Raw genomic sequence first — 26765 nt, forward strand, 5'->3', positions numbered from 1 at the left:
CCCCCCCCCCCCCCCCAGACTCTGACGGTTCCCAGAGCCAGCCACAACCCCAGCCCAGCACGTCTGCAACCGTTTAAGAGGTTATCTACTATAATCAGTCTTTGCTAACTAGATGCAATAGCAATTTTGCAACTGCCAAGGACAACAAACAGAATGTAAAAAGTGACAAGAAGTCCTTTTAAGCAGCCGCGAAAAGCACCACGGGCTAAATTCTCCGGCGGCACGAGCGGGTGTAGGGCTACTGAAGGTGGTGGAACCATGCCCGAGCAGATCAGCAGGATTTTGGCTCAACAGCCACCTATGGCTCTGTGCAAGAGATCAGCTTCCCAAGCACAAGGAGTTACAAGCGCTCAGCTCCAGTGGCGAGAATGAGGTGGGCTCTGCACAGGACCCGTTCAGAACGTAGCCGTCCAACAAGACAACGCTGCTGCTCACCAGCGCAACACGACTGGACAAGAGACATGCACCAACGCGCACATCTGCCCCTGCCAGCTGCAATGCCACAACACATCCCTCGCCTGACCCCAGGAGTCCTCTGTTAACTCGGCTGATAAAGATTATGCTCCTGGATTACTTCCTCAGTGACAATGGCTTGGTGTTAGTCACTGTTTCCAAGCTGTATCTATCTGGGAAACTTCAGCTTCCTTCCTTGGATTGCTCATTTTTTCCATAGTATTAACCACTGTCAAGGGAAGACTTAGTCCAGCAGCCACTTGAAGGCTCTCAGCAAAAGAAGTTCTAGTTGGGGCTGCTCCGCCTTGCTGTGCAGCTGAGCTTTCACAAGCCCATCATTTGGCCAGGGGCAGCGTCTACTAAGAAGATATCAGGTCCCAGGTGCAGGTTTGTCAAGCCTGCTGAAGGCTAGTGACATTTAAACTGCAAGGAGATGAAATATAATTTCTTTGTGTGAAATCCATCTTCTGGGACTGGTGTAACACCAGCAAAATTAAAGGACTAAGGGAATTCAGAACTCTGGGATCTGATACAGACCTTCCAAAAAGTGCTGCTTATGCAAAGATCTTGGAGTCGTGGCTGAGCAGGCTCTCCCTGCTAGAGGTGAAGTTATACCCAGGCCCGGACTGACCTACAGCTCTGACATCCCATCACACGCTTAATACTTCTTTTGACGAAGCATCATGTAGAACAGCCGAATCCTGCAAATGGTGGCTGGACAAAATTACAATCTATCGCACAGGCCGATGACACCACATCTCTGCTGAAGACTTTACAGCTATCCGTCCTCTGAGGGCTTCCTGGTGCCAGACCACGCATCAAGATGGAGGAAAAATGCTGACAGGAGGTTTTTATTTCTAGTGGGAGATAAACTGAATGCAGCTTTACAGCCAAATGATTATTTCTGACAAGGCTTTAAGCTGAAAGTGTTTTAAAAGAATCCTATAGCCTAGGAACATAGTTTTACTCTATAGATTGAACGAGGCTGAATTTGCAGGACTGGAAGTTAGATAAAAGAACTTTGATTTGACATATAAAACTCAACAAGTGTGATGTGGAAGTCATTGATGGAGAATAAATGCAGAACACTAAGACGAGGAACTTTTACAGCCTCACTTTTCAGGCCATATAACTACAGTTCAGAATTTAAAACAGCTGCTGTTCACCAGCGTGCCTCCAGTGCCTGATGTTTAATCACGTAGAAGCAGTGTGCCAAGTTTCCAGAATCTTTTTCCCAGAGCATCAGTAGTGTTCGTAACATCCCTGCCTACCGATGAGATCATGACGAGAAAGGACTCTTGCTCGTACAGTTCTCTACGTTTGGCTGAGACACCCTACAGCTTCCTTGGTAGTGCAAACCCTGGTTAAGTGTTGCCTTTCAAAACTCAACTGCTCTTCAGTCCCAGAGAAGTGTTATAAAATGTAAATCTGTTTCTGTGTAAACAATGACACCAAAACAAACCAACCCAATTTCCTGGGAACGTCACAATCTTTAGGTAACACAAAGGCTTATACACAGGAATGAGCTGGGCATTAAATCACCTTTCTGACGGGTTTTGCAGTGCCTGGGTGAGCTCCCCTCGGGAGCCCCAGCTGTGCTAAAGTCCCATGCAAAGGGAGGAGGTTCAGCTGCAGGGGCGATTCGCACCTTGCAGCACTCCAGAGCCCACCCTGGCAGCAGCACCCCAGGGTGAATGTGAGGACAGGAGAAAAGGGCAAAACAGGGCTCCTGAAATGGCAGGAGAAGGTCTGAGGAACCTCATGGGAGAGATGAGGACATCTAGAAGGAAGCAACGGGGTAAGACTGGGAGGACTGATGGAGGTCAGCGCTCCCAGAGACTCTGGAGAGGGAAGGAGAGATCAGGGACTTTCAGGAGGAGTCAGGCAGAAGAGGCAGGTGGCTGCTGTGAGTCCCCCCTGCCACTGTCTGAAACCAAAGGTGGGAGAGCAGGCTGCAATGTACAGAGAAAAGAAATGAGAAAGCAGAGGAATCCAATCCAGACCTGGTGAGGCTCCAGAGTAGGAGCATTCCAGTGCCCTCATCTCAACGTAGCAGCTTGCTCCCTGGCACAGGCATAGCTTAAAGCAGGATCCTAATTAGGCAGTCTTTGACATTAGGGAGAACCGAGGCACAGAGAAGGGTCTCTCACAAGCACAGGAACAGGCTTTGGCTGGGCTCTGCTGCTGGAGGGGCTGTGTGCAAGCACAGGGGAGGGGAGAAATGGCTTCAGCAACTCGTCATTTTGTACAGAGTAAAGAACAGGGTAAAGAAAAGCTGTTCATCCCACTGGGATGTCTTCCGACGCAGGAAAGCTGAATCTCCTCATGCCAGTTAATACTTACTTTCAGGCCTGGGGGGCCAGGTAAGCCAGGGTTTCCATGGGGACCTGGGGGACCCTAAAAAACACAAAAACCAAAATGGAGTCAAAAGGAGTCAGTGGGCATCTGTGTTAGTTCCAGAAAGTCACGGGCTGTAACCAGGTCTGACAGCACAGCGGCGGCACCCAGCAGAGGCAGGTCCAACAGGACCCTTGGTAGTGCCTTCAGAGAGGGGAAATTTGGCTGCTTGTCCCCACCTACCTTTATGGAAGGGCACGTGTGTCTGTCACCCCAAGACACATCAGGACAATGAGGCAGTTTGGGTGACCTAAATATTCCAGAACCAGGAACAGAAACTACCTTGGAGCCGGGGCAGTCAAAGGCCTGCAAGGAGCCCTGGCAGAAAGAGATGGAGGCAGGCAGAGGGGAGCGGAAGCGTGCGGGAGTGGTAACGACTGGCCAAACCAGAAGAGAACAGAAGTAATTTCCAAAGGAAAATCGTTCAGCTATTTGGGATGAAACTCATTTTCCTTACAAGGCAACCAGGTTTTTGACTTCAGAGGTTAGGAAGAGAATGGATGGCCGGACAGCAAAACAGGGGGAGCAGGAGTAAGTCCCTATTTAAACCATTTGTATCTATGTAAATCTCACAAGCCAATGGCACTGTTAGAGCATCTGCCTCAGATCACATACAGCAGTGTCTCCTTTCACACCGCATTTTAAGAGTACCCTGCATATTTTCCGAAGACTATTTAAGGAGTTATCTGGAATAAGCAGCTAAGAATAGTTTATCCCAGCACTGCATACAGCACAGAAGGTCTGTTAACCTTTCAGGCAGAAGCAATAACAATTCTAAGTCCTCTTGAACACGTTCCTGGGAGATGAAACAACCTGAAGATTCAATCCCAAGGGTTCCTGTTCTGCCAAGACTGTGTGTGAGCTTTACACCACGGAGAGGAGAGCTTTAACATCCCCTCTAGTGAGGAGGAGTACAGGGAGGGATAAAAAGCCACTCAGACACTTTCTCAGTAAGCTGTAGTATTTCCAATGAGCATTTTGCCATATGTGGGGCCAAAATCTTCAGGGTCTGATTTCCAAGGAAAAATCACTGCAGTTCAACACGCGACTGCCATCCAAGCTCAGTGCCCTTACTCTCTTTGGAAGGAACATCAGTGTGCTGATGTTATCCAGTTTTATTTTCACTGCACTGCAATAGAAAATAATGCCTTTTTTACTTTGCGGTTCTATCTTGTGGCATAGACTGTTGTTGACTGCTCAGCGTCATCTCACAACACACGCTGCTCTGCTCTAAGAGGCTGCCCAATTAAAAGGCCCAGGCTGAACTTTTCAAATTTTTTTTTTTTTACCCAAATAAATTTTATGTCCCATTCTTAATTCCCTTCTAAATTTTCAGCCTGAAATTCTCTGATAGTTTAGCCTGGCTGTGAATATCCAGTGAAACCACAATAGCTCGTAATTAAAATTAAGTTGTTTGGGTATTAACTTGTCATTTGAAAACCCACATAGCTGCTGTAACCAGAGTAACTGTGCACCGGATAGTCTTAGCTAAATTCATCTTCCCAGCAAACTAGGGCATCATCTGTTCACCTCATCGAGGGGGACGCTGAAACAGAGACTTAATGCACTGCTTAAAGGTAATTCCACAAGTCTGTGGTAGCAAAAGTGTTTCAAACCAAGATCTTCCAGGTCTCAGAGATCCATGAAAATTAAGTGATAGAAATCAGAACAGTAAAGTCCCTATAAAAGATGAATTCCTAAAAAGTTCTTACACGTAAGCAATAATCTAGGTAGCTCTCAACGGGGTTCAGAAACCCAGAGTGCTGCTAAATTTGAGGAGGGAATTTAGCTGTTATTCAACTTTGGAATCAGGCAGTTTGGCTCAAAGCCCATTTCGGTGCAGTTAGTTGAAATCAGTGCTCCACCATAGCCTGGGACAGGCTTAAAACGGTGTCAGATGGGTTTGGTGTGACTCCTAGCTGAAAAGGATAGTTTCCAGGAGAAAATCTGGAATGTAGGAAGTTCATCTGCTGATCAAGAGCTCCTGGGTAAGAGACTAATCACACCTCCAGCAAAATTTAGTGCAGAGCTACACCAAAGTACAGCAACGAAGTCATAAAAAGCTTTAAGCAAAAGGGGGGAAGAAGAGAGAAAGAATCTAGTCCCAGGAACCAGTGACAAAATATGTGATTATGCAAAAACACAGGCTCCTGATATAAGATGAAGCCTTTACCACTGATGACACTCATACCCTGCGATCCAGGCAAAGGAAGGTCAGAGACCCATCCTGGTTTCAAAGACACGTGGTCTTATCCCAGTGAGAAGTGGCCACATCCTGCTGATGAAGTGACTGGGGGAAGTCCAGTCTGGGGCACAAGGAACTGCTGTAACCAAGTCTAGGGCTTGTGCTAGACATTTTAAACTGCTCTTGTAACTGTGGAGAGAAAAGGGCGTAGCCTGGCAGTGGTCCTAAAAATGGTAGAAAACAACTGATCTCGATGTGTTCCAACACGGTTAGTCCTGAATCTGTGATTACACCTACATTCTTGGCAGAGGAGGGAGGTGCGCGGTGGTACAGTTAGACAGGCTGAGTAATCAACGGTACAGGAGAGCGTGTGCCCCAGGAGCTGTTAGCAATACACAATCGGAATGGGCAGACCTTGCAAATTCACCCACACACTGAGCTGCACGCCTCAAGAACAGTCACCGTGCCCCAAGCTACCCGTCCCCCCCTTTTTTAAACCCAGTCCAATGTTCCTTGCTTTTACTGCGCCCAGCACTATCACCCAGCTCTAACCAGTGCTCCCAGAAGGAGCTCTCTTTTCATGGAGAAGCAACCAGAGTTAATGGCTTTATAGTCTTATAGTTAAGTGCTATATTTTAGTCATGCTATCCTGGATTTAATTCAATTTCCCACTCACATCTAGAAATTAGGATTCTCCTAAATATATTTATCATCATACATTAGTTTTGCTCCTCTTCTCTACACACAGAACAGGACAACGCTGAGACGACTGAAGAGAAGAATCCCACAGCACGTGGGGTTGCACTCGTGCCTGTTTACCTGCTGCTTTGGCTCCCTTATAACTGCTGAAACAATCTGATCTAGCAGCAAGCAAACTCACATCTGGGATCCTCCAAGCCTTGTGTCAAATTCCACGGAAAATTTTACCATGGAACAGCGGCTGGCCCAAGGCACAGAGACCAGAACAATCCCTGAATGTCTTCTCCAAGGGAGGGGAGGAGGTTTCCCAAAGGTGACAGGATTTGTCATCTCCCTGGAATGTCCTTTACTTGAACGATGCTACTTGAGAACTACACTGTGCCATCTAGTTCATCTCTGTGATGTGCCTGGAGATGGGACTCTGCTCACAGAAGCGCTTTTATGCGTAATGGTTCACGGCCCTCAAAAATTAACAAAAGTGTAACTGTGCCCAGCTTCCCCCGTGCCTCCAGCATTCACAAGGAGGGGAAAAAACCTCCTCCGAACTCCTGCTAAATGCTAGAAAGCTTCTGTCAGAGGAATGACTACTCATTCAAAACTCATCATGTCTTGGGGTTTTACTGTGTAAAACAACTCTTTCTGCTCCTGACCTACAGATCCCTCTCTGACCTCTGGCTTGCTGACGAATGAGCTAAATATTTGAAGTGAAGCCAAACAAATTGTTTCTTTAAACACTTCTTTTCAGAAATTGGAAAAATCTTCCTAATGGAATGAGGATACAGTGGAACCTCCACAGCTGACTAAGTTCTTGCTTGTTTTAGGAGGGAAGCCCTGCATTTTGAAGGAAAGGGAGATTTTTTGCAACCACAGACCAAATGTAACAAGGACATGTTACACCGGGACCTTGCAATCTTTCAAGCTGCTGAGGTTCACAGGTTGGCAAGTGCATCCTGCAGCACCAGGTTGTGTGTATGTATTCCCCCTCTGTTGGGATTTCTCCAGTATTGTACCAGAGAGGTCAAAGAAACCAAGCAATCGCAGCATGCCAGGTTGTTTACTCCTGATTCTGCCTCTGACCTGCTGCATGGACATGGGTAAAACACTCTCCTTGTACCTGAGTTTGCTCCCCTGTTACAGAGGGACATCGACTTCCAGTGGGGTCTGCCTTCCTAAATTATTTAACTGTTTTGTAAAGTTTGACCCTAGCTCTTCCCTTGCTGCCCTGGGAGTGAAGCCAACAACTGGGCTCCCATCTGTCACGCGTCAGCTTGCTGTCTCCTTCACGTAGGAGGGGGACAGGTAATTAGGATTTATACAGCGCTTGCCTGGAAGGCAGCATTTAAGTATCACAGTATCAAATATAACGGTTTGCAGTGCTTTTGTACAGTCCTGATGAAACCGTGGGTAGTTTGTCGTCTAACTATACAGTGGGGATGGAAAGGAGGGATCAACGTAGAGGTGCTGGCAAAAGCCCCTCCTGCAGACAGCGCGAGGGCAAAGCATGAGTGAGCCCTGGGAGAGGCAGGAATAAGCTACAGTGGTGCAGAAGTTACTGCTCCACTGGGAGCCTCTTGTTGACAGTAACTTGTAGAGCTCATTAGCACAGCTCTGCTAGCAAAACCCAGCCTCCGCCACCGCCTCCCCACCAAACCTTCGTGTTTGAGGAAATGCAAAGGTCAGCTGCAGAACTGAACCGCAAGAGCTCGCACAGAGCTGCGCTGCTTGGCTTGCTGGGTGTGTACCCAAGTGCCACCACACGCTCATGCGACCACTGAAAAGCTGTCCCACCACATGCCCAGCAAAGCTTACACATCGTATAAAGCTTGGGAAACCCATCGTTGCTAAAGCTGCCATTCCCTTCGAGAGGCACCTCTGATCTGGCACGGGCGCTTGCCCAGGTGCACGGTACGTTAGAGTGAGAAGCGGTGTGGAGTGTGGACTGATCTCTTGCTTATGCCTCAAATTCTTTATTGTAGACTTGAAAGCTGAAAACAATCCTACAGCTGGATACTGAGAAAAAAACCCTCCTATAAAGCACGTGATCAGTACTGCGATGTCTACACAGGTTTGCAGAGCTCCTGAGCGTTACTAGCCATCGTTTCCTGTCATCAGAATTGCAGCGTTTACTCCTCTCCCTCGGAGTCCCTGGGCAATGCTGAGCAGTGACAGCCAGCTCTCATTTGGTCTATCTCTGCCTTCACAGCTGCAGAGAGCAGAGCACAGCTATAGTCTGAACCTGCTGAGCAACGGGGTCTAAAATTAATTCCATGTGCATAAAATGGGGATTGGCTTTTAAAAACCGAGTTTCAAGCAGACTGCCACTACCCCTCAGCTAGCCTCCCCTGACTGCTGAGTCGTGTCCTGAACACAGCCCCTTTCAGGCGGTTACAGAGACCGGCAAACCAGGTGGCATTGCTGATGTGGAAGAGCAGCATCCAGACTGCACCGGTGAGTCTAGCGATACTTCCCTGCTGGAAACAAGGAGAGGGAACCCTGGGATCAGCCAGCCTTTCCTACCGTCACTGACCGCAGCCTCACCCTCAAAGCAAAAGCTAATCAGAGCTTTTGGTTTTACCCTGGCCAGAATGGGGAGCGAAAGGGAAACGAGAGAGAGACCATACAGAATTCAAAGGAGTGGGAAGACTGTGCTACATCAGCAAGAGAGCAACATTACTGACTTCAGGGCCACAGAAGGTCATGAGTCTATGCTGCTACTAGAATTTCAAATGAGCCAAGTAATTGTATAAGCATTAATAACGTAGGAATTATGCCAGCTACAACAAGGGCAATTATGTCTCATGCTTTAGGCCATAAACTGCACTGGTGACAAGGAAAAAAATCCTTCCCTTTCCCTAGCATTCAGCACTGAGACGTTCCATGCAGTACTCACCGTCCCTGGAGCCTCAGGGGGCACCTCATGAGGACTTACCCATGGGCTAGTGTAAGAACTCTGCAGCTGCTTTGCTTGAGCACCAGGTTAGGCAGAGGTAGCACACAACCCCTGCTGTGTTGCATGTGGCTCATGCACAACAAAAGCAAAAGATGCAAGACTTCCCCCAAGCCTGACTTGGTTTCTGGCAGCTCTTCTTCTGTGCAACGGAATCCTTAAGCCCCAAAGAGCCACAGGAAAAAAATACTAGAAGAAACACGTTGCAAAGTCAAAACAACTTATGTTGTCTCTGTCTCCAGTGCTCCAGGCCAGACATTCACAGAGTGACCCTTTTGCCCCCACCCAAAATTAGCACAGCCTCTTTGCAGAGGTCTGAGCCAAGCCAGGCTCAGCTGTGCTAAGCACTTCCTAACTGGGAACTCTTTCCTGGGCTGATTCTCAGCACCGCTGGCAGAACTCAGAACTCCTCTGATGCTTATTGTCATTCAGAAGTTCATCTTAAATACAGGATGGAGCATGCTACAGCTGGGGAATGACATGGAGAGTTATGTCACATCTTCCACAATGCTTTTTCCTTCAGAAAACCTCAAGTTTTAGTAGGCAGTGAGTGGAACTCAGAAGTAGAGCTGAGATTTGGTAACACAGCAGGCAGGGGATGCAGCTGTGTTCTCCAAACCTGGGGTCTAGTTTGCACATCACAGGATTGCAAGAAGTAACACCAAACACCTCTCTCAAGTAATGAGCTGGGGCAAGAACAAACGTTAAGCCTCAACAGGAGCTGCAAAGAGCTGCAGTCTCCGGGTGACTCGTTGTGGTTGTGCTCAGGTATTTGTAAACAGAAGACACCAGAGCTGCTGATGTTTCTCTTAGTAGTGTAACTGATGTGGAACAGACTGTCTTGTCTGTAAGACATGTGTGCCTGGTGCTACCCAGTGCCTCACACTCACGGCCCAAATCAGTGTTCGGGTCTGTATGCCCAGCTGTGGGGGGGTCCTGCAGACCTTTTGGTTTTTACTGTTGTAGAAAGGAGGTGCATTTATCTTTACTGGTTACTGCAAGATCTCACAGGGCTGTAACAAGTGTCCTCAGGGAATGCACAGCCTTCTAGCTCTTAGCCTCTTGGTTGTTCTTTGAAGACATTACACGGGGTTGAGTTTTAGCCAAGTGTGTGTGAGGAAATCTCCCTCTGCTGCCAGGCCAGGATGCTGCCTGGATCACAGATCCAAGTATTCCCTTCTTCCAGCCTCAGACACTCGCATCTTTTGATTCCCAAGCCACATCATTTCAGTGCTCAGGAAATGGCCTCCATCATCGTACCTTGTGGGACAGCACCATGCTACCATGAAAACGGTGCCAAGAGTTAACTGTATCCAGGTCAGGCATGTTGCCCAGCTTTGGGAGACTACTTCTGCAGCAAGACCAATGCAGAAAGCTTTTCTCACAGCCAGCTGCAGCACTAGCACCAGATGTTTCCTCAGCAAAGTACTCAATGTTCAAAAATCTGCATCAGAATCTAATGTGGAGAAGAAGAAATTCAGGACTCTGCAATGGATGTTGTAGAACACCTAAGACATTTTTGCTTTAGACCTTGAGAAGGACTCAGTAGTTCTCAGTCTGGGGAACACAAAAGCTCAACCTTCTGTGTTGAGTCCTTAGTCCTAGACCATGGTCCCAGTAGTGAAGGCATGGTGACAGTGAAGGACCTCACAGGAGGTAATTTGGGAAGCTAAGGGGAGTGCAGGACAGAACAAAAGCAGCCAAAGCTAATACTCAGCACTGGGTCTGCAAGAAGGAATAGATTCTGGAAACAAAATGAGACAGACAGAGCTCATTCTCCTGACAGCCTTTGGAAACATTCATCCCCAGCCTTTGCTGAGGCCAAACCTCTGCTCAGGGAGGCTGCAAATCACCAGCGTAGCCCCCTGAAAACTTTTCACAAGGAATGAGAGAAAAGAAGGCGGCCAGTGGGGCTTGAAGCAATCAGCCAGTCACAGGACCGTACGACAGCCCTTAGGACAGCAGGACAGGCAGATGTGAGTACAAATAGATAGAAAATTTTAAACGACTTACTCGGGAACCTCTCTTGCCAGGTGGTCCTGGTAAGCCCGGCAGACCTGGTGGACCCTAGAAAAATAAAAATTAGTATTAACGACAGTTCTGTGACAGGACAGTGATGCTGACAGCATTTCAGAGAGACCCATAATACAACCGCTTGGAGAAGACCTGTGGAGAAGCACCAGTTATAATGCCATGGCCAGAATTTCTCTTTAACTTATGCTATTACTCTAAAGGGATAAAGCACGATGCACAGTAACATCTGCAGCAGCATGTATTTCCACAAAGCAGAGAGAGCCTTCACATCGCTCTGCTGTGGACCACATTCCCACGGTCACAGCTGTGTTTCGCACTTCCACTCTCCTGGCCCCGAGCTGCAACACAGCGATAACACTGCCTCTCAGCTTCGGAGTTTCCTGCTACGTGCTAGCACCCACCAGAAGAAATGTGTTAGCACCTCGGTGAGGGAAGGACATGGTGTGTCATAACATGTATCAGCGGGAGATGTGTAGTTCTTGGTATTGGAGGTTCCTACATGAGCTGCGACCTAATTGTGCCCCAGTACTTCATATTTTAAAGTGGTGTATTGTAAAATATAATAAAATTGGTGTCAATGTTGGAAATTCATAAATATGGTCCTGTAATACAGGAGAGGTCAACTCATACATGTCAGACTAGTGGGGGCTCTTGGAAGAGGGTGAGAACGAAGTGGAGATAGCAGGCACCCAGCTGTGCACTGATCTGAAACAGGTTAGGAAAAAATATTTAACCAATGCGGTTTGAACTCCTTCGAATGTATTCATACATTCATTCATTTTTTCCAACGGACTGGAGAATTCAGATTTCTGGAGAACCATTTGCAACTCCTCATAGCTCCTCAAAACTTCTTTTCCCCCAAGCCAGATACGTCTAACAAGAATAACTGTTAATTAAAGTGTCTCCCGGAGGATTTCTATTCTAGTAGCTTGTTACAAAAGACAAGTTCTCATTGCATCCGAGGAGAGAGTGAGATCCAGAGCAGCAGACTGAAGGACATTTGGAAGGCAGCTTGAGCTCTCCAACTGTGTGGTGGGCAGGAGAGAGGGTCCCAGGAGCCACAGTCTGCAGGGAAGATGGGTGCAGCGCATGAAGCTGGTGCACCGCAAGCCTCGCGGCCACGCTCCGGCCCCAGCACAGACTCACTCCCTTCCCATTTGGTCACCTCTGTGGGATCTCACATGCACGACGGCCCCAAGCGGAGCCTGCTGCAAGGCTGACCCTGACGCTGCTGAAGGATTGCCAGGCAGAACGGCTCAGGCTCTGCGGCGGGTTGCTGGCCCAGGGGAAGAGTGAAAAGTTCATGATCTCTAATGCAGTTTTCAGGAGTCATCAAGTGTGTGATTCAGTACCAAAAATAAACCCTGGAGATCCCTGCCCTAAACCTCATGCCCAGGATCAGATTTTGAACAGAGGAAACTTGTCTGAACCATATAGGTGAGTGACATATAAACACTCCCATACATAAGCAGCAAATCAATTTGTATAAAAGGGATCTTTTAAAAAAGACATCCAGCCCAACTCGGTACAGTAGAAAAAAAAAATCAGGAGAGGAGTAGGAAGAGCCCAGGGTAGATGTGTCTGTGAATTTGTCAGGACATCAAAAGAATCATCACTGTTTTTTTCTGCAGTTAGCTCTATCTGTAGCAAAGACAACAAAAAAAAGGATTGTTTTAAATGGGTAAGAGCCTACACAGCACAGCATAGCTGATGCCCCACACCGAGACACACAGGGCTGGACTTCACCACCCTCTCACTGCTACTACCCAGCGCTGCTGCCCGTCCTGGCGATTTCCAGTCTCTATAGCCTGGGACACTTCGTCTGACCCCTCTGCAAGTGGCTTATTGCTGTCTACCACAGTATAACTGGTCCTTGTGTTAACAACCCCCATTGATAGGGCTGACCCTCGTTTTAGCACTACACACAGCATTCGAACCTGCCATTGTGCCAGCTCAGGGCCCTGTGCATAATGCAATTATACAGCTGTGCAAATACACACACGATTGTTGGGATTTTTAAGCCTCGTGTATAATTTTGCTCCAGAATCCAAGCTTTTATTAAAAAAAAAATCTCCTTGCCCTTTTAGTTGGGAAGATAACTACCAAAACATGAATCCAATGCAACTGATGCAGCCACAGTTAATAGAGTTGACCAAAGATTAATTCGAGTCCTTAACCTCTTCTCCATCTAAACCCATCCCCATTTACCCCTAAAAGGAGAAGAAAAAGAGAAGATGCAACTGTCTGAGAAGTGCATTCCTTGCGTACCAGAATTGAGGTGACCTTTTCCACCTTCCCGCTAACAGCAGCTGCAATTGTACTTGGCCACTTCAGTAAATACCTTCTCCAAAAATGTGGGCTGTTCAGAATAAACCTAAGCTAACAGAAAAATAAGAGAGTTAATACCTGCACTGCAGTGGGAATATGGAGTTAAGAGAAAGGCACATAGCTGGAGCAACACAGAAAGAGCAGTACCGGCACAGAAAGAGCAGAACATAATTCAGGAGTCTCTATCACTTCATTTTGGTGTAATTTGCCTTTCCTTCAGCCTTAACCTTTTCCACTGTTCTGAAGAGTAAGAGGCATAAAGTCAGTGTGGGATGACTGGCTAAAAGGTGTCAGCCACTACAGCAACTGCATAAGGCACAAGTGTGACCACATTTAAATTAGAAGTGGGAGAAGATGGAAGAGGACTGGGTAGCCTGATGGAGAACAGCTTGCTGTGAAACATGTTGCACTGCAAGACTCCTGTCTAGCTTCTCACACAGTTCCCTGGTGGCTGGATTGGATGGGACACGTACTGTTCATCCCTAGTAACTCATTTCTCCTCTGCTCTGTACCCTATACATACACCTCTATACCATCCAGCTCAAGGTCTCGGAGAAGAGAGCCAGGTCAGACAACTGGCTTTGTCTGGAGAGCAACGCTGAAACACACACCAAGAAAACTGCGCATCCGCAGAGGCAGCCAGAGGAGAATGAGACTGAATGAGGGCCCAGCTACTTACAGATGATGGACACAGTCCCACTTAAAACACACGGCTCTGAGACACGGAGAGTAAGAGACAGCTATCAACGAGCCACCACGCAGCAAGCTGCTAGAGTTCGCCTGGAGATAGTGTCCATGCAGTCCCTGTGCTCACCAGGGGCATCTCCACCCTCACGCACAACGGCAAGGGCGCAGGGAAGAGTTAAACTGATCACACGGAGCCTGTGTGGACCTTGCCACTGTACCCTTCAGAGCATCCCTGAGGAATTCCGTAGGGAGCAGTGGGAGGTGCTCGGAGGGGAAGGAGGCTTTCCTTCTCCTGGCAGCTGGGGAAGATATCACTTCTCTGCTCTTGCCTTCCCATTGCACAGACGCCCCACAAGATCACCAAAGCCCACAGCCTCCTGCAGCGAGCTACTGTTCCTAGCACTTTGGTTCCTGTCTCGCTGGCTTCTTGCCTACTCCCTTCTGCAAAGCGATGGCAGAGAACACACACCCTGTTATCACACAAAGCAAAATCAGAGATCAAGGAGAAACGTGGCAGAAGCAGATACTCTCTCTTCTCAAGCCAAACAGCTGAATTGTTAACCAGCCTGAACAGCTCTGAGAAGCAGCTAACGGCAGCCACATAAAAGTTTAACTCTTCTCAGTTTCCCACGGTAGCATTAGCAACAACGACTGATCCCACCAAACGATTACAGGATTTATTCTAAGCTGCTGCTGGGAAACTTTCTGGCGCAAAAGGGACTTTTTTTTCTTAGCTTTTTAAGCTTCAAATTGCAAATGGAAAATTAAGCTAAGTAGTCTGAAAGGGAAATACATCGGACCCCGAGGACAAGAGAAATCTCTCCATTTCCTTCTCCTGTTGAGATCAGCCAGTTTACACCTCTGCCTCTCCCACATCGTGACCCTCCTCACACTGCTTCCTCTGCCCGCAGCGGGGCCGCTGGGAGCAAAACCTGAGCAAGGCTGAACCTGTTCCGAGAGGCCTTGAAGGAAAGCGTAATCCATACAGGAATTGGTGCTGGTGGTTTGGGAAATGACTCGCTTCCTTTTGGGTGACTCCTGAATCAACCTGCTCACACAGCAAATTGTCCCCATGGTTGTTTCTCCAGGGGCAAGTACTTGGCGTAGTAGCACATAGCAGGCAATTCCCCCGGACGCAATTCAGCTCATATGCCAGTGCACTCTGACACATCTGCCCTTCAGGGTCTCTCCAAGGTACTTCTGCCGCCCCTGCTCTGTGTCCCAGCACAGCTCTCCTTCACCCAGAAAAGGCTACGTTTGAGGTGTGCGTCCTGCAACGAGCAAAACTCGGCAAGGACTGAAGAGAGAGAAGAGAACATTCTTCTTTCTCAGATGCTAATACATGTGGTAAAAGCTAAATTAAAAGGGAGTTCAAAAGCTTCAGAAGCTTCTCCCCACTTTGGCACCAAGTTCTGAGCAGCGATGTTACCTCTGCAGATAGAGAACCCGTCTCGTTTTCTTCCCGCAGGAAGATGAGGCACATTTCACACTGCCACAAATCCCCTGTTTAGCCTATGACATCTGGGAGCACCAGCATGGAGGGACCGAGCAGCTATTGGGGCAGCACTAGAATTAAAATTCCCTGCTCAGGAGAACAGAAGGGGAGGAGAAGACCTCATCTTCAAACGACATGCCAACCCCGCTTCACCTCATTGTCCTCGCCAGGCATTGTGCAGAGGGCGAGACAGGACCTGCACTGAAACTCGGCCTGAAGTACTGTCTGAAATCCGGAATTTAGGGGACAAAAAAAATCCTGCACTTCAGTTACTTTCCTCTCCAAGGCAGGCTTATCATATTAAATTTGGACACATCTGGGTTTCAACCAGCCTAAAAAAGAAAAAGCCCTCATAATTCTGGCAGGACCCGAGATGTTGGTGGAAAGCCAGTCTTGTAATACGATTTCCGCAATAGACACAGATGTTTATTCTGGATCTGTACAACACCTATCACGGAAAAGTCCTCGTCCACAACTGAATTCCTCACAGAGTGGCAGCACAATACGTAAGAATGCATTAGTATTCCAGCTTGATGAAAGCAGCTTTTCTACAGAGACATTTCAGGAACAGTCTCTGCACGAGGCTCTTCAGGCTCTTGAGCAATCTCAGACCTTGGAAGGAAGTCTGATGGGGTGTGAAGAAATAGAGGGATCCCACATCTGTCACTCACTTTCTATTTTTAAAGATTTATAAAAATACCTGTGTATATTTATACAATGCATCCCTGGATCCTTTGCAGCACATTTGTCTCGATCACACTTTCAACTATGCTCTTCAAAATGAGCTTTGTTTTACAGAATTAGAGCTCTCTGATGCTTTAGTCATCTGCCTGCAAAAAACCTTCCCTTAGGGGATAGTTCTGGTTAGCAAAAAAATCATGATCCAACTGTGTGAGTGAGGCTAAAACTTTTCCCATGTATTATACAAAGCCTGCAATTTTTTTTATTAATATGACTCATTCATTAAGCGACATTGAAACACATTGGGTGTTCCTTAATTTATCATCGACTGTCAGCTCGAGTAGCCTTTTCTGGTACAAGGAAGACTGGAAACAGGCACTTCATATTTTATCGGCGTTCCCAATCACCTTTCTTTCCCCTGCCCACTGATTGACTTGGCAGGGATCGCGCCTTTATGAAAGGAGCCGGGCTCCAAGACAAACTGCTCGTGTGGAGGATGGCAGCTGGAGCAGTCTAGACTCAAACACATCTGCCTTTGGAAAGCGGCTTTGCCACACCTCTGCCTGGGCCTGCTGCCACCAGGGTTCGAACCTGGGGCTCCTGGCCGCGCACCGCGCCGGCCGGGAACTGGAGGCTGCTGGCGCACCCGTCCCACGACTCTTCCGACTCGGGGAGCCGTTTGAAACACGCTCTCTCCCCGCTCCTCTTGCGTTACTCAATGCTTTTGCAGCCTCTTCGTGAACTCAGCCTGCTCCTCTGCACGTTCAGCACCAGCTATGGTGTTCTTACCCTAAAAATAACCCTCAGACACTTGTCATAGGAGTCACTCTGGGGTCTTTTTTGTTTATAGGGGCCAAAAAGCTATGGAGTTACAGCCTTACTATACAGGAGGAGAAAGGTCCATCTTGGGGTATGCTGGGGACAACCCAGCTGTGCCAGGGCAGGGGGTTTGCTGCAGCTTTGCCCCATTACACAGAGCACACCCACCCCTGCAGGCAGCACTGATGGCAGGGGAGGGGGCTACAGCCCCCTAAATCTCCCTGTCAAACCTGCTGCAGGTAGATACAAGCTCATGATACCTTATAGACCGAAGTATTCGAACACCTATCACAGCCTTAACAAGTGTTTGAGGGCTTTGCGTGCTGGCAACAAACACCATTTTTGGATACAGATTTTTCTTTTGTGGGTGTCCAAGCTACTTGCAGCCATGTGCGGGGCTCACGCCGCTCCGCAAGCCCACTTGGCCCCGCGCAGGGACGGGACATCTCGAGTGAGGCTCGGCAGAGGTGCTGCGGGCAGCCGTGGGGATGATTCAGAGGGACCCTGGCCAGCTGCTGAGTCAGTGCTGTGTTCTGACTTAGCACGATGCTCGGGTGTTCTTATTGCTATTTCCCCCCTCCAAAAGAAATTTAGAGCAGAGATCCCAAATGCTTGTGGTTATTAATGGTTCCCAAGAAATTTTTCTTTTTTAAGAACGTATTACCCTCCCTCCTCTAGCCGCCCAGCAAACCCAACATTCCTGAAGAATTAATGCTCTGCCATTAGTTGCATGTGGGATGCAGTGCCTTCATTTCCTGTTGCGCAGCACAGCGGAGGTCTTTTCGGACACAGTAATCCACAGAGGGTGCTGCCTTTTACTGCTAGGGGAAGAGATCCTTTTAGCCCCTCACTCGCACTCCTCTAACCACACAGACATCTCCTTCCATTGTGGGGAGAGGGCCCTTCTGCACAGCTAAGATTATACCACGGTTATTTGGTAGCATTCATGAAGCTAGAACTGCCCAGAGACCACAGTGCCTGAGTCATCGCTGCCTCACGCCACAGCTCTCATTCAACCCTGATTTTGGGATGAGCAGGGTGAAAGACAGTCCTTTCTCTCTGGACAGGCAAGGTGCTGCTGGCTGCCAGCCTGTCTCTGCCCATAAATCCTTGCCAAGGCGTCCCCAATCCTTGCCGAGAAGGTAGAGGCAGTTTTCCGTACTCGCCCAGTGACTGTCTGCCCAGTGACAGACTGGAGGAGACCCTGTACTAGGCAACACAATGGGGAAAACCAGTTAATCACCTTATCCTTCCAGCCGCGTCCCAGACTCTGTGAATGACGTTCCCAGCCCGTAAGCTGCCCCGTTTGGGGGAAGTGCTGGGCTGCGATATCACGCAGCAGAGCAGGAAGGGCTGCGCTGACCTCACCACAAACGTCTGCCCAGCACCGTGAGGATGGCGCCAGGTAATTACTCAAGCACAGAGGATTTATCAGCACTTGTTCTGAAACATGTTCGTCTGGCCTTAGAAGTGCTGCATTAATTTCTCAACATGTCATCCCCATCCCGGCTTTTTCTCCTCTCTCTCTTCCCACGTCAGAGTCATCCAACAAAGTACGGTACAGAGATCCCCGAGTGAGTCACAGGAGCTATCAAGCACCACACGGCAGCCAGCTCCAGCCAAGCCATAACCTTTCCCTTCCAAAGTGCTGACTTTGTTTCCAGCAGTCAAAGAGGATAAGGCCAGACAGAGCCTCAAAATGCTCTGCTCTCCCTCAGTTCAGGACTCCAGTTGTTCTCAGAGGGGATGGAAAAACCCTGCCATCTCTTCCCTCAGCCCTCCACAGCCTGAACCCATTTCTTTGCTATGATTCACATGCTGAGAGGGATTTTCCACTCCAGTTCAATAATAAGCTCTTCACATCTCAGGGGGAAGTGGGGACTTGGAGCTTGGTCACCCTTATGCCACTTGCAGGGCAAGAAGGTGGAAAAGGTCCGGATTTCTCTGGACTCAGAGCAGGCCACCCTCACAGGGAAGTTTCAAGAAAGTTCACAATTGCTGAATGTCTCCTCTTGGAGATATGTCTGAGATGACTCTCATGAAAGCCGGAGGACTGCCCAAAGCTCAAACCGCTGACTCTCACCCTGTCTGCTCAGCGATTTAGCAGAACTCCCCCAAGTACAGAGACTACCTCAGGGACACGTCTCTAAGGCGAGGCAGGAGCCTACGCTGCACCCCCCAGCCAGGGCAGCACCTTCACCCCTCCCAGAGGTGGGAACCATGAACAAAAGGCAATCCCCCCCAAATTACAAGGAGAGACATGCCCGCACTGCTCCGAAACGGGACAGGCAGGAAACGCAGCCCTTGCAGGTCAGCACCCACTGAGGGCTTGGGGAAACACAACCACCACGCTGGAGGTGGTACTCGCCACCTCGAGCAGCAGATCTACAGACAAGTGCTGTTGATTGTGCTCCCTAAGCCAGTCTCAATATTTCCATTGCAAACCCTGCCACTATTTTAAAAAGTCAGCTGTAAAAATTTGCTGTAGGCTGAAACTTGGCAACCAAAGACTCCGTCTGGGAGAAACTTTTTACACGTACAACCCCTCTCTCACACACACAATATCGCAAAAGGCTTGGGTTGGAACACCAAATCCTCCCCAGAGCTGGCCAGTTTAGAGGTCCTGTTTGCATTCTTGCATTTGAAAAAGAAAAAAACCCACAGCTAGCAGATAGTTACTGCGGCCTGACTGCTTTTAGCATTACAAAATGTGTGTACGCTTCTAGCCTGGCCAAGATATACGCCCTGAGAGCGGTTATTGTGTGTGGAATGCAGTAGTTAAATTTATAAAGGAAACTCTTTGCACATTTTAAACGCAGGCTCTGAGAAATAAAAAAAATAAATTAACTTATAACCATAAAAACAGAGGAGAGTTTTTTTAAAAAAAACGTAATTCCTGAAGCAATTTCTGTACTTGCAGTTGCTTAAACAGGGCATTTTGCTGGAAACGTGGACTTCAGTTACAAAACCAATTAACCACCGGGGTTACAAAATAGTTAATCTGTGGTGATGGGGTTTTCTTTGGAAGGTGACCAGCAGTTCTGTCCTCTTGGCTGTGAGAGAAAAACAGGGGTGTAGAACAGAGCCCCAACCTGGCCATCAGAATTTTAACCAGCAATTATCGTAGAAAGGAAGATGGGATATTTTTTCTTTCTTTCTTAAATCCAACGTCGGGCAGCAGCTTTAACCACATCCACCATCACAGAGCACTGAACTTTACCTTGAGATACATTCCAAAATTGTGATCATCACGTATGCAGTAGCGTTTGGCTGCTAATTTGAGTTGTCACTCCACTAACCCTTGTAGGTTTTGGTCTACCAACCATTCAGCTGAGCTGCGACTGGTTAACCTGGAGAGCCTGATCTTACCTGGGGTCCTCTCTCTCCTTTCGCTCCTGGATATCCCAGTAGAAATGGAAATGGTGTGGGTCCGAGGGCCTCGAAGATTTGATAGCCATCGGTCGCAGCTGGAGTTGTGAGGTTGAAGGGCTGTGCCCTGGCTCCAGAGACGGGACGGGCAGACACCAGGGGCGGTTTGGTGTACACCAGAGGGATGGTACTAGGATCCACCTTCCTGGTGGGGGACGGCACGTGCTTCTTTGGAACAGGCCCACTGTTTGGGTTCTGTGGGGTTTGCTTCAGGGTGACAAAGTGGACATTGCTGGTTGTGTTATCCCTCATCCTCCTCGCTGGCTTTAGAGTACTGGGTGTTTCAGGGGGCTCACTGGTGGGGTTTTTGTTGATCTTTTTGGTCTCTTGCTTGGACTCCTTCCTGCCGGCTGTGGCAGGGCTCTGGCTGGTTGGTTGAGCCTTTCTGGTAGTGGGGAGGGGAGTTTTCTCCACGCGCATGCTGGGAGTGGGCCAAGATACCCCGAGGGTCGTCACCGTCCCTCGAGGGAGCGAACGTCTGGGTGGCAGCGTTCCAGTACTCGATACAACAGGAGATGGGGCCACTGTGACCTTTGTGGCTTTGGTCATCAGTCTTGGCAATGATGGTGGGGATGGTCCCAATGCCATGGTTGTTGCACCTGAACCCCGAGTCTTGAGGGGTGGGGTGACCCTGCCAAACTCCAGGGATGGGGCAGCAGTGGTCAAGTTTTTCAGGCCCTGCCGTGAGGGCTCCATACGCGGTGGGATACTTGGGGACGCACTGGGATCCCTGGGCAGGAGGGGGATGAGGGGGGGTAGGTTCGGCCGGTAGGGGTCTGCTTGCCTGCACTGTTTTTTCAGGTATTTACAGTAATGATGAGCTGCCTTGGCAGAAGGATAAATATCAAACTGGCAGATGGCTCCTTCAAACTGCACGGCATGATGGTTTATCTTCCCAAAGAGGAACGATCCATGTGGATCCAATGCCTCGTCCTTTTTAAAATGCAAATCCGCATGTACTCTGCGCTTCCCACAAGAAGTAAGTAAAGTGACTGTTTGGCCACGGATATTGATGGCCATGTTGTGCCACCGGCCATCGTGGACATTGTAATCAAAATATACAGAGCGCTTGTGGCCCACATACACTATGATCTTCCCAGGCACAAACTGGACCCCCAGCTGCAGTTTTTTCTTTTTGCTCTTGACAGCAAAGAGAAAAGCATCGTTGATGCGGTGGGAGCAGAGGCTCAGCACCAGGAGCAGGTCACTGCTGGAGCCTGTGGGGAGGATGGTGCTAACCGGCGCTTCAACACGTGCTCGCTGAGTGAAGATGACCCCTGATTTGAAAGGAATGACTCCTTGAGGAACTGTATGTGATGAGGACCATCCGCTTGATGGCCTCTTCCCTGACAGGCCCAGTCTTTGAAGAACATCCACATCTGAAAGGGAAGCACAAAGAGCATGTGAGGTGCTGGGCAACACAAGGGCTGGATGGGAATGGGGGGAGTTAAACTAGTCCATGAAAGAAGGCAACAGGATGCAGGAAACCCCAACCATCCTCTTGGATATATACATTCAAACAATCAGAATGCAGAGCACATAGGTCTTTCTGCACGTTGTGTGAGGAGCAAGTGCAGGCTCAACTTGGTCACCAGCAATTGCCAAAATGCATCAGCTCCATGGTGCATCGATCTAGCTACACTGTACCTCCAGGAACCAGCTCCAGATGTTCTGGAGGGAGCTGACCTCACTTCAAGGAAATTTCCCACTGAGCACCAATAGTCCACTTCTCTGGGATTTAATTTTGAGTACTGACCACACAGCTGGAAAGACATTTGAACAGACTGAGCTGGGATTGCAAAATTTTATATCCCCAGAAGGCAAATAACAGAACTTTCAAAGGGAGCAAATGCCTTGTATCTGCCTCTCTCCAAATTAGCAAGAAGAAGAATTTGATTTTTGAGACACTGGAGAGTTTAGGGAAGGGAAGGTGCCTCCCAGCATAAAAAAAATTGCACCTAAATTTCAATGAACTACTTAATGTTCTCAACAACAGCACTTTTTTCCCCAGCGGATCATCTTACAGCCTTAAATTATTTTAATAGGTTGGAGGAACCAGACTTGGTTTGTGAAAAGCTGAGAAATTGCTGATGGCTGCCACTGAGCAGCAGAGCCTCCAGCACTCCTCACCCAGGAGTTAGGTGCCTTGTTCAAGACTGTCCAGAGGCACCTATCGTTCTCCATTGACTTCAAGAGAAGTCTGCAATGGACAGCCAAGCAGAATCCTCGGGTTTCTGGCCGTGAGGTCTAACAGGAGTCACACACAGCTCAGAGTCCAAGGCAGATTAGCAGGCAACAGCAACGCAAACTGGAGCCAGCTGGAGACAGTCTTGGCTGAACCACTTAGCTGGGGAGGATGCTGAGGTCTACGAGGAAAAAGCTGCAAAGGTAAATCTGCCCAGACCTGAAAAAGGTGCTCATGCACCCAAAAGCTTGCTCACTTACTCCAGCTCAAACATTTGGTCTAATAAGAGATGTTACCTACGTGGTGTAGACAGATAAAGGCTGTAGTGATTGCCGTGACACTACCACCATCGAACTAGGTCAACTGTATTTCCTTTCCTCTTCTCCACTGTCTCCAAAGACAACCCCCACTGCTCGATGACCAGCTAACTCTTGTATTTAAGTGCTCTTTGGAGAAGCTGGCCTGGGTAATCCAAACACTGAGCTCGCAAGGTAAGAGTTTAACAATCAGAAATGCAGCAGTGACAATCACAGCTGCACGTCGACTAAAACCATGGGATTGTAGCTCTCCTAGATTAAAGGGGAAAGTAAATCAAAGGTTGTCCAAAGGAAAAATGAGCTCCTTCTCTAAAGAGACCTTAGAATTTGGCCTCTTTCACCATTAACTACTAAATATTCAGCATAACACCCAATATTTGGAGAACTGGCATGTAAGAGATCCTCAGTGTTGGCCAGAAGTGTTGTAGACTCAAGCCAGTCTGAGGGCTTCTCCCTTCCTGGACAGCAGCGTTACAGAACAATGAGAAAACCTTTGTTCCTTGACTTTGGCAAAAACCTTGGCCATTTTTGTACGTAAGAAAAAGTCAATCAATATTTACTTTGTCTGAGCTCAGCTTTCTTCCCGTCTCCCTTTTTTAAGGCAGCTTAACTCATTTTCTAGCAAAGATTATCCTGGAGAAGGTGGGTCAGATGTGAAAGGGGATGGAAATGTTCCTACGCTACACAGAGGGGATCATTCTCTGCACAGCACGTGAACGTGTAAATCATGGCACTTCTCCCATACCGTGAAATCCTTGCCCAGTCCCGGTGTTTCCACTGTATTGCCCAACGGGCTGTCCCTCAGCCCAGCAGAGGCAGAGCCTTCTCCTCGCTGCACTGAACAGAGGAATCACAGCAGCATCTTCATACTGGATAATCTCCAGAGCCCATGAAAAGGTAAAGGCCTGGCTTTAGCAAGTCAAGTGGGACCCTTGCCACAGACTTCAAAGGCACCAGGATTTAGCCCTAAGGAAATAAATTTACCATTCCAGCTAGGAGTTGAAGGAGCTAGACTCAGGCTTCCAACATCTACACGTATTTTTAGTTCCTCTCCTAGAGACAGACAGTGGTCTGTCTCTACTAGGGAGAGGTGCCACTCATTTGGTAGCTGCTTGGCACAGACGTGAGGATGTTTCCCTGCTCAGAGGATGCTGCTGCTGTTTGCAACACCGATCCAACCACCTCATTAGCAAACACGTCCAACGGTCCTTCAAAAGGAAAAAAAAGCACAGTACAGCCCCTCCTTTGTCCCAGGACCCACTAAGGTAGAGCCAAATTCTAGATGCCTACGCAAAACCTGATTAAAAGAGACCTCATGCAAGCCATGTACGTGGATTTTCCAGCACCAGGTCCAGGCGCACAGCTCAGGGCTCCTGTGCACAGAGCCCGTTTGCCTCTCCACCCCATGCCGACTGCCCTGCGCTGGTGGGGCACATCCCCTGGGATGACAGGATGTCATCAACTGACAAAAAACGCAAGGTAATTTTGGCTTCCTTAAGTAGCTCTAAGTTCAGCAAAGCATTTTTCCCTTTAAAATTTTTTCCTCTGTAGATTTTTCCATCAAAACACATTATTTAAAAACCCATTCACTTCGAGCTGCCTGGTCCCAGGTGCCTTGAAGCTCGTTGTAGCGTTCTTGTTTTGAGCAACTGGGAAAAACTTTTCTAGCAGACTCTGCATGAAGTGGGATGCACAGATTCCTGAACGACCGCACGAGCATCTCCGAAAGAGGGGATAAAATGTTTTATTGCTTTCCTTCCCATCTCTCTCTCTCGCCGTTTCCCCATGCAGAAAGCTTTAAGAAAAAGCAGCCAAAAGGCAGGAGAGAAATAACTTGCAGCTTCCTAGATTCCAGCAGCTGAGATGGGATGCCCACAGCCAAAATCAAGTTAAATAGACACTACATTTCCTCAAGTGACTGTCCAGACCCTTAGTCAGTGGCACATCAGACGAACTCACTTACATCATCATCTTCTGCACTGTAACACTGATAGAAAAATCATTCTCTCTCTTTCCTGATTTTCCGGTGCACAGAACGACCCCTCAGCCTTATAGTAATAACTACAGTGTTTTCAAAAGCCCGCAGTATCGGCTTCATTTCATCCTCACACAGGTCCGTAAACAAGCTCTTATTGCTTTTGTAAAGCTCATGTTTGAAATAAAGCCTCAAGTCACCCATGTTTCATTACAGGCTTTGCTTCCTTGGAAGTTTTTGCTTTCTGGTACCCAGGAGAGCAGCAGCCTGTCTCTGATGGGGGGGAAACCAAGCAAGATTTTATAAACTCCTTTATCACAGAGAACATATCTCAGAAGGGAGTTATCTACCACACTAAGGTAATGCAGTGAGAGCGAAGCAAGTTTCCTGTAGATTGATGGCTACAAAAGACGTGGCACCATCCCATAATTATCATGAGAGTAAAATGATGAATAGAGATCAGCAGTAGAGATCAGATTTTAATATGCAAAACAGCGTACTAAAACCTACTTTAAAAAAAAGAGACGCTGAGACACAGTATTTGTTCTGCCTCTTTATGAGCTGACATAAAACTTGCGCTGAAAACTGCTTGACTGGGTAATCCAGCCAGATGTTCACCTCTTTTGCATTGAGGCAGAATTTGGAAAATATTACATTTGTCAAAATTGCTGATGGCAGGGATGTGTTTTCTTTTTTTCACCGCTGTAAAAAGTGCTCCATGGGCTGGCTTACAGCTGAGCTTTTACCAACTTTCTATTTTTCCTTCATGTTTTGGAGACTAAGAGGAGAACCCTGGAGCCTGCTAGTCCACTTATGGTTGTCTGCTGCTTGCAGAGGAAGCTGTTTGGTTCCAGCATATACCCGCGTAAAGCGGCCACGGGGAAGAGGTGCTGCTATTTTAAGAAGAGATGGCTCCTCTGCAAACAGATGTTGCGAAGATGCTCAGCTCCCACTGAAAAGGTGAACTTCTTTTCTTTTTTTTTTTTTTTGACTCTGAAGCTTTCCATCTCCTCTTGTGGGGTCACGGATTATTGTACCCCAATCTTTTGTCCTGTCCCCAGCAGCGCTGGGAGGGGAAGCCTGGAGAAGAGGTGTAAAGACAAGGTGGAGGCATGATCCCTCCCCTCCAGTGCACTTCCCCTGCTGCTCAGGACTGAGCCAGACACAGTCATTCTACTATCAACCACCCCTGTGGAAATTTTCTTCCTTAAATTTGTTTTTACTTTTAGAACTCACATCGTTTCTGTATGCACAACATCCTATGTGCCTGCACGATCGGGTTGCATTCAGCTCAAGGAAAACCCCTGCCAGACACTTAATTCCTTAATGCCCCAGTCTCAAGGGGCACTTTCTAAAAGCAGTTAAGTCCTGGCAAGCGCAGGCAGATGCCAGCAGCGTTTTAGGCACACCAGAGTGCTTCATTCCCACCAGTTCCCCCAGACAGACAGGCACTTCTGAAAATCCTGTGGGGCACATAATCACCTGTAAGAACTGGTTCTTTTGCCAGCTGTTAACCACGTCATCTGTATCATCAACACTGCAATGATGAGCAATAAATGCATTTAATTCTGTGTGCTGGGCTCAGGCATTATTTAATAATGGTCCTAAAGAGATATCAAAGCACTTGGCTTTTACTTTGGTTCAAAGAGGAGAGGAAAAAAGAAAAAGTAATTTACCTTCAGAATATCCCTGTGTGAATCCCAGGAACCAGCTAAAACATAATACAGTCCAGAGAAAGCAGAGCCCCCTAAAATTAGAAGAGAAATAAAAATAATGAGTTCCTACAGCATTAGGAACAAAAACTAGCCCCCCGCTCCCCCATTAAGGGTCTTCTTGGTCACAATTCTAGCGAAGTCAGTAGCAGTGTCCACACATCTCTGGGAAAGGCAGAATGGGCACCCAGCAGAACCACACTTGCTGTTCTGAGATCTCTTTCAGCTACTTTCAAGTCATTTAGAGACCCTGAGTTCAGTGGAACGTTTTGGGGGACAGTATTGGGGGGTCGGCGGTATTGGGGGCTGTTGACCAAGCCTTGAACAAGAACCAGACCGATGTTTTGAGATGCAGGGTCATCAGCGCCGGGTCAGCAGCCCCTTCGCTACTGCACCTGCCCTGTCTAGAATGCCAGGAATGC

The 26765-nt window shown here is 48.1% G+C and overlaps 1 protein-coding gene and 1 long non-coding RNA gene across 2 annotated transcripts in view; both read right to left on the reverse strand.

Annotated features, from left to right (window-relative positions):
* Nucleotides 1-20329, reverse strand: part of LOC104493740 — a 24371-nt gene extending 4042 nt beyond the window's left edge. Inside the window, exons 1-3 of the long non-coding RNA XR_727796.1 lie at nt 20095-20329; nt 10695-10748; nt 2797-2850 (exon numbers count right to left, since the gene is read on the reverse strand). This is a non-coding gene — a long non-coding RNA (uncharacterized LOC104493740). The remainder of the gene's footprint in view (nt 1-2796; nt 2851-10694; nt 10749-20094) is intronic.
* A 117-nt stretch (nt 20330-20446) lies between these two features.
* LOC104493741 (collagen alpha-1(XXVII) chain B-like) lies at nt 20447-26378 on the reverse strand (the record flags this gene model as incomplete). Its single annotated transcript, XM_010136471.1, has 3 exons — nt 20447-20793; nt 20877-21533; nt 26308-26378. Coding segments are annotated over 3 exons (1075 nt in total), but the record flags the coding sequence as incomplete, so codon positions are not given.
* Between the last annotated feature and the right edge of the window lie 387 nt (nt 26379-26765).

This window comes from Buceros rhinoceros, unplaced genomic scaffold (assembly GCF_000710305.1).
Source record: "Buceros rhinoceros silvestris isolate BGI_N320 unplaced genomic scaffold, ASM71030v1 scaffold23835, whole genome shotgun sequence".
In the NCBI taxonomy this organism is placed as follows: domain Eukaryota; kingdom Metazoa; phylum Chordata; class Aves; order Bucerotiformes; family Bucerotidae; genus Buceros; species Buceros rhinoceros.